Source organism: Bison bison, unplaced genomic scaffold, assembly GCF_000754665.1.
Source record: "Bison bison bison isolate TAMUID 2011002044 unplaced genomic scaffold, Bison_UMD1.0 scf7180017864029, whole genome shotgun sequence".
NCBI lineage: Eukaryota > Metazoa > Chordata > Mammalia > Artiodactyla > Bovidae > Bison > Bison bison.
The window spans coordinates 3897272-3911108 of NW_011494601.1; the positions used below are offsets into that span (position 1 = coordinate 3897272).

The following is a 13837-nucleotide window of genomic DNA, read 5'->3' on the forward strand; positions in this document are numbered from 1 at the left end:
CCTTCCAAGGAGTAAAGCGTCTTTTAATTTCATGGCTGCTAGTCACCATCTGCAGTGATTTTGGAGCCCCCCAAAATAAAGTCTGACAGTTTCCCCATCTATTTGCCATGAAGTGATGGGACCAGATGCCATGATCTTCGTTTTCTGAATGTTGAGCTTTAAGCCAACTTTTTCACTCTCCTCTTTCACTTTCATCAAGAGGCTTTTGAGTTCCTCTTCACTTTCTGCCACAAGGGTGGTGTCATCTGCATGTCTAAGGTTATTGATATTTCTCCCGGCAATCTTGATTCCAGCTTGTGCTTCTTCCAGCCCAGTGTTTCTCATGATGTACTCTGCATAGAAATTAAATAAGCAAGGTGACAATATACAGCCTTGACATAATCCTTTTCCTATTTGGAACCAGTCTGTTGTTCCATGTCCAGTTCTAACTGTTGCTTCCTGACCTGCATATAGATTTCTGAAGAAGCAGGTCAGGTGGTCTGGTATTCCCATCTCTTTCAGAATTTTCCATAGTTTATTGTGATCCACACAGTCAAAGGCTTTGGCATATCAATAAAGCAGAAATAGATGTTTTTCTGGAACTCTCTTGCTTTTTCGATGATCTAGCAGATGTTGGCAATTTGATCTCTGGTTCCTCTGCCTTTTCTAAAACCAGCTTGAACATCAGGAAGTTCATGGTTCACGTATTGCCGAAGCCTGGCTTGGAGAATTTTGAGCATTACTTTACTAGCGTGTGAGATGAGTGCAATTGTGCAGTAGTTTGAGCATTCTTTGGCATTGCCTTTCTTTGGGATTGGAATGAAAACTGACCTTTTCCAGTCCTTTGGCCACTGCTGAGTTTTCCAAATTTGCTGGCATATTGAGTGCAGCACTTTCACAGCATCATCTTTCAGGATTTGAAATAGCTCAACTGAAATTCCTTCACCTCCACTAGCTTTGTTCATAGTGATGCTTTCTAAGGCCCACTTGACTTCACATTGCAGGATGCCTGGCTCTAGGTGAGTGATCATACCATCGTGATTATCTTGGTCGTGAAGATCTTTTTTTGTACAGTTCTGTGTATTCTTGCCACCTCTTCTTAATATCTACTGCTTCTGTTAGGTCCATACCATTTCTGTCCTTTATCGAGCTCATCTTTGCATGAAATGTTCCCTTTGTATCTCTAATTTTCTTGAAGAGATCTCTAGTCTTTCCCATTCTGTTGTTTTCCTCTATTTCTTTGCATTGAGTGCTGAGGAAGGCTTTATCTCTTCTTGCTATTCTTTGGAACTCTGCATTCAGTTGCTTATATCTTTCCTTTTCTCCTGGCTATTGTCAATAGAGCTGCAGTGAACATTGAGGTATAGCTTTTCATATTGTAGTTTGTGTTCTCCAGATATATGCCCAGGAGTGGGCTTGCTGGATCATACAATAACTCTTTTTAGTTTTTAAAGGAACCTCTGTACTTTTCTCTATACTGGTTGTACCAATTTACATTCCCACCAACAGTGAATGAGGGTTCCTTTTTCTCCACACACTCCCCAGCATTTATTATTTGTAGAATTTTTGATGATGGCCATTCTCTCGGTTGAGAGGTGTGAAATCGACAGTTTTGGTAGGGATGGGTAAGGGAGAAATGAGACTGATGCACAGAATTTCTTGCTTGGGTGACTGTTTGGAGGTTGCCATTCACTGGAATGGGAAACATGCCTCTTTGCTAGATAAATTATCCCTGGTGGTCCCTCCAAACCAATCCCAACCTCCAACTATATTCAGATGTAGATATAATCTGTTTTCCTCTGACCACCTGAAGAGATTCTATTAAAATGCAAATTAGATCCCTGACACTTGAGATTGAACTCTTCAAGCAGCTTTCCCTTGGACTAACATTTAAGTCGCCTGTCAAAGTTCCCAAGCCCTCCTAAAGCCGGTCTTTGCATACCTCACGGACTTTTTCTTGTTCCGTTAGCTTTCTGTGCTCTACAGTACTGGTTTCATTTGGTGCCTTGAAAATGCCAGGCCTGAGCTGGCTCTAGAACCCTTGCCCTAGTTAAGCTGTACTTCTATGCATGACTTCTTGATCATCTTATGACTGGCTCCCTCTGATTCAGAATTCAGCTGAAATGTCAATTTTCCAGACTTTCTGACCACATAACATAGTCTTGTCAAACTCTCCCCTAGGCTTCAGTTTGTTCAGTCTTTGCATCTATTCACTTTTGTGAATCTGTTTATTTATTCTCTGTCTTGCCCTCCCTGAAACTGAGCCCCATGTTGGAAGGGAGTTTGTCTTGTCTAACCTGTACCCTCAGCCCCTCAGGATGGTGCCTGGCACATTATAAACCCCCAGTTTGTTGGGAAAATGAACAAAGGAACAGATTTGGGAGAGAAAGTGCCGAGTTTAGGTACTTGTGTAACTGTCCAAAGGAGGTATGTGTATGAGTCGGAATAGTTGGGCTACAGATAGAGATTAGACAGACAGCACTCGGGAACAAGGTGTAGAAGGCCAGGAGGAATGGGGTTGTAACTCCAGGTAAGGAGAAAAGCCAACATCTGAGAGAGGGCAGTAGGAGAGGCCACAAAAGAAACTTAAGATGTAACAGCCAGAGAGGGGAAAAACTCAAAGCATGGATGGTGTTACCAAAGCCAGGGAAAGAAATTATTGCAAGATAAGGGGTGAAGAGGTTACTGTCAGTGCTGCAGAGAGACGTTAAAATGAGAAATTCTTCCTGGATTCAGCAGCAAGGAGGTAGGTACAACTGACCACCATCCTTAGATAATGAAGGTGAGAACAAGTCAGCAGGATGAAGGAACATTTAGTAATGAGAGAGCAGAGCCTGTCAGGTGTGGGAAGGATAAGGTTGCTTATGGTGGGTCACAGGCATAAATGCTCTTCCTGGTGAGTGGTTTTGATGTAACTGTTCCCCTATCTCTTTCCATTCCAGAAGCCACATCTGTTTTGGAATGAAGTCAGCCGAGGAGATGCGCCAGCAGGCACACATCCAGGTTGTGAGTAAGAACCTGTACAGCCAGGACAACAACCACTCCCCACTGCTATACGGGGTGCTTGACCACAGGATGGTAAGACCTGCTGCCCTTCATGGTTCCATGTATTTTGACTGGCTGGTGCAACTGGTGACTTACCAACTAGGAAGAAGCCAAGTCTTCCTTCCACCTCCCCCCTTCCCCAGCGTATCTCAGGGACTCCAGCCTTCCTTGGTCCAGTGAACATGAATACCCTGCACTTTCCCAGGTGATTCTGACTCTGGGTCCCCTGGCCACCTGTGAGGGCTCGTCCCAGTTTCCTTTCCACTGGTCTCCACTGATTATTGATCATACTTTTATTCGCAGGGTACAAGTGAGAAGGACCGTCCTTGTGAAACCTGTGGGAAGAATTTGGCTGATTGTCTGGGCCACTATGGGTACATTGACTTGGAACTGCCGTGCTTCCACGTGGGGTACTTCCGAGCAGTTATAGGCATCTTACAGGTAAGCGTGTATGTGTCCATCTCCATACAGTAACTCCATCTCCCTGAAAGTTACTGATCCTGAGACATGAGAGTGAGCTTGGTGGGGGATACATGTAGGGAACATTTTTATACTAAACATGTATTATTTGTTTTGTTTGAGGGGTTTGTTTTTTTGTTTTGGTTTGATTTGTCTGACATAATATTTCATCCTGCAATAAGTTAAATTGCTTAAAGATTCTTTTTCTTTGATTTTCCTTGAGTAGGTTGTAGATATATATTGTAAAAAAATAATAAAGCAATACAAGCACAAAATAATTCAAGCACAAGAAAGGGAATAAAGCTAACAAAAACCCCACCTGCCAGCTGTGGCTACAGCCAGCATTCCAGTGAACATGGGCTGCCTCTAAGCATGTCTTCCTGTAGATCTGTGCATATAATTAAGTGTCCTGGACAAGGGATGGATGCAGCTTTTTAAAAAAAAAAGAAAATACTTTTTCATCCTCTCATCCTTTTATCTGTTTGGTTTAATTTTCAAAAGATGATCTGTAAAACCTGCTGCCACATCATGCTGTCCCAGGAGGAGAAGAAGCAGTTTCTGGATTATCTAAAGAGGCCCGGCCTGACCTACCTCCAGAAGCGAGGGCTGAAGAAGAAAATCTCTGACAAGTGCCGGAAAAAGAACACGTGCCATCACTGCGGCGCCTTCAATGGTGAGCCAGATGCACGTCTTGTTTGTCATCGCGACGGCAGTTTCCGTAACTGCATTTCCTAGATCACGACCTCAGACCAGCCTAACCAAGAACCTGATTTTTCCAATCATGGTAGAATGGATTAACTCTTACAGGTACTGTCAAGAAATGCGGGTTACTGAAGATAATCCATGAGAAATACAAGACCAACAAGAAAGTGGTGGATCCCATCGTATCAAGTTTCCTTCAGTCCTTTGAAACCGCCATAGAGCATAACAAGGAAGTGGAGCCTCTGCTGGGAAAGGCCCAGGTGAGCCTGCCCCTGCCTCGCTCTGTCTGCATCACACGTTGTCTCCTCACCCTCTGGGTACACCCTTCCTCCAGAACCGGAGGTCCACTGGGGTTAGATCTCCAGGGATACTTCACGTGACAGGTATTTGCCTGGCACTCAGTTTATTGTGAGCTGTCCTCGTAACTAACACACGTCTAGTTATATAGATAACACATGTTACATTTTCATTGTGAAAGATTGTAAAAGCATAGCTGTGTACAGCATACACTGAGGGATCCTGGGTCTCACATGGATGTGGCGTTAATAGAATTTGTAGGTAATTCCCATTGCTTTACTTGGCACAAACTTAATTAGTAGGATTTTGTGACGTGTCTTGTTCTACCTTGTTCTGAATTCGATTAGTACTTGAGACACATGGTACCTTCTAGAATTGATAGTATACAAAACTAACAGTTAAGTGGCCACTGAGTACCAAACTGCCAGACCTGTGGGGAGCATCAGGAACCACCAGGCAGGGGGTCTGCACCCAGGAATCCCATGGTTTTAAAGGTGTTGTAGGACATTAATCCATGAAAGTATAGCCAATACCATGGGACACAGTGCTGACTGTCACAGGCATGGAAAGGATAGGAAGGAGTGGGAAATCAGGGGGCTTGGTTAGGGAGGACTGTGAGGAAAGGTGTGGTTTGTTGTGGTCCTTAAACCTGAGTAGGGTTTAGAGAGTCTCAGGTAGTGAGCCTGCCACATCCAGGAGGCTGTGCTGGGGCTCCTTCTGAAGCCGAGTTCTGTTCAGAAGTCCCAGCGTTTCGCTAACAAAGCGCCTCGCACTTGGTGACTGCTGTTACTGTCCGGTGTCGGTCCAAGTTCTTTCCGTGGAGCGCCTCGTATTTTATCCTGACAGCAACCCTGTGAGGCCGCATCGGCCAAAATAACAGTAAGTGGTGGAGGGGGAATCCTCGCTGAGGCCATTGGGGCGCAGGCCTGTGCTGGAGAAAAGACAGACAGCTGAACCCACTTTGTCGAGGTCCTCCCACTCTGGAGAATGTGGAGCCATTCAAGTTTTAAGCAAGGGAGAGACATAAACAATGACGTTTTAGAACAGCCTGACTGCTCAAAAGACACTGTAACAAAAATGAAAAACCAGGTCACAAGCTGGGAGCAAATGCTCAACTTTCATATGTCTGACAAAGGACTCTCATGTCTGGAATATAAAGTCCTGATTTTTAAAAGCAGAAGCAAGACTTGAATAGGCGCTGCACAAAAGGATATATTCAAACAGCCAATCAGTAGATGGAAAGTTGTTCCACATTATTAGTCATCAGGGAAATACTAATTGAAACACACACCCTCTTAGAAAAATTAAATGTAAAACAACTGAAAACCAAGTGCTGGCAAGGATCTGAAGCAACTGGCACTCCTATATCAATAGTAACCTTATAAAATGTTTCTACCACTCTGAAATTCCTTACAAAGTAGGACCTACACTTACCGTATTTTCTAGCAGCTTTATTCTTGGGCATGGACCCAAGAGAGGCAAGTGCATACATCCACAAAAATATTTGTGCAAGTATGTTCATTGCAGCTTCATTAATAAAAGCCAGAATTAGAAACAACCCAGATGCCTGTCAACAGGAGAATGTGCAGATTGTAATAGATCCACACAGTGGAATACTGTGCTGGAATGAAAGAATCAAGCTGACACACACAGCCTGGCTGAATCGCAGAATCCTATTGAGAGGAGGCAGCCTTATATGAGAGTCCATGCAATTGCATTTATATCAAGACCAAGAACAGGCCAGACTGAACTGGGGTGAGGGCTTAGTACTGAGAAAGGGGTATCAGGGTATTTTCTGGAGAGGGGCACATATTCTTTCTCCTGATTTGAATGGTGGTGTTTGTGTACCTGTGTAAAAATTTAGCCGTCTCTTTAAAATTTGTGCAGTTTACTATTATATATGTAAGTTATGCCTTGATTTAGGGAGTGAGATGTAAAAAGGAAGCAGGCCCTGACCCTGGGCAGTGATAGTGAAGCCAGAGGTCAGAGTGTGCAGTCAGAATGGATAGTAACTGATGACCAGCCACTGTGGCAACGGGTGTGAGAGGAGGCGGTCAGAGGCGAGCGGGTGTCCATGCGCTGGCGTCTGGAAACTGGTAGTCCCCCTGGACTCCATGATGGGGCACGGCATCAGCCGTGCATCCCAGTGGAGATGTCTTCAAGCTCCTGCAGATGAAGTAAAGGTGCAGACTGAGAAAGCTGATCTCGTCCTCCTCCCAGCGTGAGTGTAGAGGAATTCCACCCTCCAGGCTGACAACTGTGCAGAAAGCGTTCAGCGAGTCTGAGGGCTGCCCAGCTCTCCTGGGTGTGGCCTTAGCTGCGGCCTCCTGTGCATTCCCTCTGCTGCCCCCAGATCAGCCTTCCTGACGCCCGTCACCACTTTCCCCTGCCAACTCTCCGCCTGGGCCCCTGAGGCCACTGTCCTTACGTGCAGAGGACCAAGTCTTCTCTGCTCCCCGCACCCTCTGCAGTAGAAGTGTTTAGGGCCTAGGAGGCATCTTGTTTGGAAAAGTCTCTTAAGTCAGAGGTCCCCAACTTCCAGGCCGTGGAGCAATACCTCCTTCAAGATCAGCAGAGGCATTAGATTAGAAGGAAAGCACACAAAAAATGTAGTGTGCTGGAATCATCCCAAAACCACACCTTCAGCCCAGGTCCGTGAAAAAGTTGTCTTCTGTGAAATCATTCCGTGGTGCCGAAGGTTGGGGCCCACTGTCCTGAGTGACTGGGCCCAGGAGGTAACCTCCTCCCACTTAGGAGCCACCTGTCTAGCGTGTACATCTTGTCTCTCTGTGCCCCCCACTGCCTCCACCTCTCTGTCCACCCCAGCCCACGTGACCCAGCTGACACCCTCAATGTGATTTAGGGTGGTGATGGTTGAGAGCTTTGGGGCTTGCCAGGTGGCTCAGTGGTAAAGAATCTGCCTGCCAATGCAGGAGACTTCCTTCCTCCTGGAGGAGGAAATGGCAACCCATTCCAGTATTCATGGTGGGAAAATCCCAAGGACAGAGGAGCCTGGCAGGCTACAATCCATAAGGTTACAAAGAGTCAGACATGACTGAAGTGACTTAGCACACACGCACACTGCCACTTACTTACTCTATCATCTTAGACACATGACCCAACCTGGACTTGAGTTTCCACAACTATAAAAGGGATTACAAGAGTGTCTCCTTTAGGGCCATTATGAGGAGTAAAAGATGGATTCCAGATCAAATGCTTAGCAAATAGCAAATGCTTCAAGCACGTGACCCAGTTACTGTGGTTTTCTTATTACTGATGTTCCTGTATTAACAGAAATAATGATGGAGAGGTAAGGCTTCTTCCGTTTCTTATTTGTGTGTCCCTTCAGCTTAAGAGAGCCTCTGCGCCCTCCCTCTCTCCCGAATCCCCCATCCCTGGGCTTCCATGCAGCCTGCTCTCCTTCTGCAACGCACCCCACCCCAGTCTTCACCTTTCCCTCAACCACGTGTTCATTTGCTGTGCCCCATACACCTCTTGTGTTCCGTCTTATGTTTCTGCTAGTTTCTCCCACTTCAGTTTAGTCCCTCACAGGATCCTTTGCTCTGAGGTCCTGTTTGATGCCAGTCACAGTGCTTGGAGTACTGGCGGGTCCTCCAAGATTACCAGTTTGTCCTGGGCTTTCTTGTGCCATGGGTGAAAACAAAGCATGAGTTCACCAATTGCCTAATTCCAAGCAGCCCCTCCTCAGAGAGGGCCACTCAGTAACCAAAGTAAACAAAGAATTATTGAGTTAACATTTACCTTTTATAAAGACAGGCAGCAAAAAGGTGTCTCATTAATCTCAGGATGGCCCGTGTCCTGACATGGTGCTTCCCTGGTGACTCCGACAGTAAAGACTCTGCCTGCAGCGTGGGAGACCCAGGTTGGATCCCTGGGTCTAGAAGATCCCCTGGAGAAAGGAATGGCAACCTGCTCCAGAATTCTTGCCTGGGAAATCCCATGGACAGAGGAGCCTGGCGGGTGACAGTCCATGGGGGTACTAAGAGTCAGATATGACTGAGCAGGTTTCACTCACTGACATGTGTGCCTGCCCATTGAATTTTCAGGAATGTGCAGCCCCATGCCGTTATAGGAGGCACAACATGATTGAAGTGGAAGAGACATTAGAGCAGTGGTTCTTGACCTTTTGTGGGTCACAGACACCTTTAGGAATTGGACAGAAACTCTGGACTCTACTCCAGAGGGCTGACGTATATCCACTCCTGTTTTAGTACGAATCTGGGGATGGGTAGACCTGCAGATAAGGTCTCTCCATAATGACATCATCCCTGCAGACTGAGTACCAGTCCTCAGCTGTGTCGGCTCATCACCACCCGAGGCAGCCACGCTCTATGTCTAGAGAGCTTGGGCTGTTTGGGTCTTCTGCCTCATGCACATCCGGGCCCTGCTCTGCCGTCCATCAGTCCCTGACCTCCGTTTCCTGGTATTTAACAGTAAGTCAGTGGCCTCTTCCTCGTGCCTCTGAGGATGCAGTTGTTCCTATCACTTGCTGAGAACTGGTTTCCAGGCTCTTGCCAGTCTTCTTGTCCTCCTGGACGGCCTTCAGCTCCTTAATGTTCTCGTCCAGGACTGACTGTGGTACTACAGGCAACGTCTCGCCTTCGTCCCATTCTAGAATTTTGTTAGATTTAAGCTTCCTCCTCCCTGACTGTTTCTGATGGCAGTGAGGTGCCCATTGCTGCGAGATGGGAGCCAAGGACACGCATTGTTCTCTGGACAGGGGCCCGGACTCAAAAGCCTCCAGTGAGATTCCTTCCTTCTGCCCAGCCACACTGCCATCTTCTCCAGGGCAGGACTGTAGACACTTTTCCTTGGGTGGTGTTCTAGGAGCTGATCATTTGTCTTGGCTTTGTTCCCTGTTTCATTAAGTCACGTGCGGCGAATTGTGCTGACAACGTACAGTCTCAGTCACAGTCTGAGCCCAAGAAATCTAATAACCAGCATTTTTACAGCGTGGCGCCTCTGTTATGTGACGTTAATACAAAGACAATACAAGTTCATTACAGAAAGGTGAAATGTATAAAAAGAAGCAAAACGATAATCCAACTCAGCTAAAGATGGCCCTGTTCACACCTTGGTAAACTCTTCCATTTCCTCTTTTCCGTAGATGTACATCTTTGCCCAAATTAGACCACATTGTAAACATACCTATCTCATTTATCAATATTTTATGAACACCTTTCATGGCATAGGCCACATTTTTGTGTCTTCATTTTTTTTCTTTAAACGGCTTCATAGTTTTCTACATATGAATGTACCATGATTTTATCTGGCCAGTAACTTTTCAGGCTGTTAGCAGCTTTCACAATTCAGATCTGCTTTAGTGAACATCCTTATAGCTAAATCTTTGTGTTAATTTCTAAAATCATACCCTTTGGAAAAATTAAGTGGTATTATTGGCTTAAATTACTGGAATAAAAGTCATGCACATTTTTAGGGCTCTTGCAGTATATATAGCAAGTTATCAGAAGCCGTTGTCATCACTTGTACGTATTTTCAGGTAAGCGGTTAGAGCAGGGGTCCCAGCTCCTGGGCCGTGGGCCAGTACTGGTCAGAGGCCTGTTAGGAACCGGGCACGTGAGAGGTGAGCGGCAGGCAGGCGAAGCTTCATCTGCTGCTCCCCCACTGGCAGTCCTGCCTGAACCATCGCCCCCTTAGTCAGTTCCTGGTGCCAAGATTGGGTACTGCTGGGTTAGGGGGCATGGGGAAGTAAATCTTTGCCTAAGCTGTGGAAAAAAAGCTGAGCTCTCTCTGCTCTTCCTTCCTTTCCGTAGGAAAACTTGAATCCCTTAGTAGTTTTGAATTTATTTAAACGAATCCCAGCTGAAGATATCCCTCTACTTCTGATGAATCCGGAAGCTGGAAAGCCCTCCGATTTGATTCTCACACGACTCTTAGTGCCCCCTTTGTGCATCAGACCCTCTGTCGTGAGCGATTTGAAGTCTGGCACCAATGAAGACGATCTGACGATGAAGTTGACAGAAATCATTTTCCTAAATGACGTCATTAAAAAGGTCAGCACTTCCCATTGGCATTTCCAAACTCCAGGTTTTAGAGTCTATCCCTGCAAACAGAAGTGTCTGATGGAGAAAGTCAAATTGACCAGGCTTGCTTCTGCTCATTCTTAGCATCGGATATCCGGAGCCAAGACCCAGATGATCATGGAAGACTGGGACTTCCTGCAGCTGCAGTGTGCTCTCTACATTAACAGCGAGCTCTCAGGCATCCCCCTCAATATGGCACCCAAGAAATGGACCAGAGGGTTTGTCCAGCGCCTGAAGGGAAAGCAGGGTACGTGTCCACCTACGTGTGCAGAAGACAGTCTGCTGCCTTGGGTGCGTTTTGGGGGATGTGTGTCCAGCTCATCTCGTTGGAGATCGCAGTCTTCCCTTGGCCTTTCTGGTCGCATTGCTCCCAAACGGCACACGTTGTGCCCTGGAGACGATGTATTTTTATTTATTTAGGTCGATTCAGAGGCAATCTCTCAGGAAAGAGAGTGGATTTTTCTGGTAGAACAGTCATCTCACCTGACCCCAACCTCCGAATTGATGAGGTAGCTGTGCCAGTTCACGTGGCCAAAATTCTAACATTTCCTGAGAAGGTAAGTACATTGAACTGCTCAGTACTTTGTCTGAATCCAGTGTTTTATGTTATGTTCTGAGGTTCCAAACAATCTCAACAGTGGGGAACCCCCAGTAACCCACCCAGCCCACAGTTTGGCACGTGTGTGTGTGTGTTTTTCCAGTTTGTTTCACACGTGTGTCACCATATATAACATCTACAACACGTACACAGTGGTGTCTGCTTTATATTCAAATACTCAGATATGCATTAAACATTCAAGTCTACTTTTTTCCATCTTTGATATTTTTCTGTGCTAGTTCATACCTCATGCCTTAAATAACTAAATGATAAACATCCACACCCAGTTAATTTTCTTGGGATGAGTTAAAACATTAGAATTTTTAAATGATTTTAGAATCATTTTTAAAACATTAGAATCATTGACTCAAAGACTCTGAATATTAAAAAGCTGTTGATGCATAACCAGAAAGGCTGTACCACTTTACACTGAGTTCATACTCGTCGTGAGTGTAAACTGGTATTTATAGTATTTTCTTTTTTAACTGAGGTGTAGATAGTTGAAAGGTCTGATAACAGGAAGATATTGATTGGCTTTGACTTTGTTCTTGAAATTCATAATTAGCCCAGACCATAGGTGCTTCTGGTAAAAAGCTTGTATAAAAAGTATCCTTGGTTGGGACCTGGTGGTCCAGTGGTTGAGAATCCGCCTTCCAATGCAGGGGACACCGGTTCAGTCCCTGGTCAGGCAACTAAGATCCCACGTGCTACAAGGCAGCTAGCCTTGCACACGCCTCAAGGAAGAGCTGCAGCAGAGACTCAGTGCAGCCAGAATTTAAAAAAGCAGTGTCCTTGGATGAGTTCCTTCTCTGAGACAGTGCCCCACGAGACTCTTGTCCAGTAGGCTGCAGGACATGCTGGTGCAGTCCAGGACTGCTGTTCTGGTGTTAACAGCTTTTAAACCTTAGAAGCCCATGGTGAATCACTGCAGATGAAGCTGCCACCTGTTTTTAGGGTCACAGAATATGCTGAAAGGTCCCTGCAGATCAGTCCAGCCCAGTCATTTTATCAGTAGAGAAGCCAAAGGTCAGTCACGGACCTGGCCCTGTCACCCAGCAAGTGAGTGGCTGAATTCAGACGTGAGCCGTTGTCCTTATACTGAAGACCTCGGCAGCAGCGTGCCGCAGGTACCTCTCTCCTAGAATTGCACAAGGGGTTCAGTTATGCTTTTTTTTTTTTTTTTCCTGGACCCCACAAGTGGCATGCGGGATCTTAGTTCCCTGACCAGCAATCAAACCCTTTCCCCATGCAGTGGAAGTGCAGAGTCCTATGCAAGGGGCCACCAGGGACACCCCCTAGAATCACTTAAAGTGGAGGCTGAGACTCAATTCAGGATGGCATGCGAGCGTAGCGAAACCTAACAGTGCCTCGCTCTGTTTCCTGCTGTGGTCCTCCAGGTGAACAAAGCAAACATCAACTTTTTGAGGAAACTGGTTCGAAATGGCCCTGAAGTTCACCCAGGAGCCAATTTCATTCAGCAGAGACACACGCAGATGAAAAGGTAACGCTTTCACAGTGTGGTTGGATGTGATTATCTCCTCGTGACCAAGTTCACTGTCGCCATACTCAGCCACAGAAGGCAGTCCAAAGTACAATTACTGTGATATGTTAACATGTGGAAAACACCTGTTTAAATTGCAGTTAGCCTAGGTATGTTTTGTTTCCTCTGCTGGCTCTTTGAATGGATGCACAGTGTTCATTTATTCAATAGCATTTAACATTTAGGTAGATACACCGCATTGGGGTGTGAAAGCAGATCATTTTCTGAGCCACCTGGGTGCTCTGGGTGCACTCATAACCCAGGAGGCACACACTTTGTCAGTTCTGGCTTTTCACAGCGACATGAGCTGATCACCAGTGCTTTTCGTTTCATGAAATTCAAACATCACCGGGGCCCTGTGCTAGAAGCTAGTTTATTACTCAGTTTCTGTGACTCTAAGACATACTTTTATCATAGTTGGACATTTCTAAAATTAAGAGGTATCATACAATCAATTTGTTGTAGTTTAGGGACTTCCCTGGTGGTCCATTGGTTAGGGCTTGGCACTTAAACTCCCGTGGGCCGGGGTTTAATTCCTGTTTGGGGAACTAGGATCCCACAGGCCACTTGGCGTGGCCAAAAAATAAAGTTACAAAAACAATTTTGTTGTTGTTACGGTGGTTTAATTGACAGTGGAGGGAGGCACCTTAAATTCAGTGAAACATGGTCATTTTAGATATGAAGAGGGAGAAACGTGCTGAGGAAACTGTTCTCACAGGTTATGTCCATTATTGTATGTTAAGGTTTCTGAAATACGGAAACAGAGAAAAGATGGCCCAGGAGCTCAAGTTCGGGGACATTGTGGAGAGGCACCTCATCGATGGAGACGTGGTCCTCTTCAACCGGCAGCCCTCGCTGCACAAACTGAGCATCATGGCGCACCTGGTGAGCAGGAGACTGGTGTTCGTATCTGCTGGGTGGAGCTTTGCTGTGTGCGCCCTGCTCAAACTCCAGACATCTAAAGTTTAAACTGCCAGTAATCTCAAATTTTTATAACTTTTGGTTTTCCTCTTCTCTTCCATTTTAGTTTGAGTGAAACTCTTCAATTTCAAGCTTCCCTTCAATGTTTTTAATATTTATAACATACTTTTCACACAACAGTGAAACAGGAACTAACTGAAAATTAGTGTGAAAGTGACGACTGTGATTTCA

At 45.7% G+C, this 13837-nt stretch overlaps 1 protein-coding gene across 2 annotated transcripts in view; it reads left to right on the top strand.

Moving 5' to 3' along the window:
- POLR3A (polymerase (RNA) III (DNA directed) polypeptide A, 155kDa) overlaps window positions 1-13837 on the top strand; it is a 46911-nt gene that overhangs the window by 2778 nt on the left and 30296 nt on the right. For both annotated transcript variants that reach the window (XM_010834182.1, XM_010834183.1), the window contains exons 2-10: window positions 2922-3057; window positions 3328-3465; window positions 3985-4156; window positions 4291-4445; window positions 10278-10517; window positions 10632-10794; window positions 10968-11104; window positions 12543-12646; window positions 13429-13570. In XM_010834182.1, coding sequence (XP_010832484.1) covers window positions 2922-3057; window positions 3328-3465; window positions 3985-4156; window positions 4291-4445; window positions 10278-10517; window positions 10632-10794; window positions 10968-11104; window positions 12543-12646; window positions 13429-13570 — 1387 coding nt within the window. The remainder of the gene's footprint in view (window positions 1-2921; window positions 3058-3327; window positions 3466-3984; window positions 4157-4290; window positions 4446-10277; window positions 10518-10631; window positions 10795-10967; window positions 11105-12542; window positions 12647-13428; window positions 13571-13837) is intronic.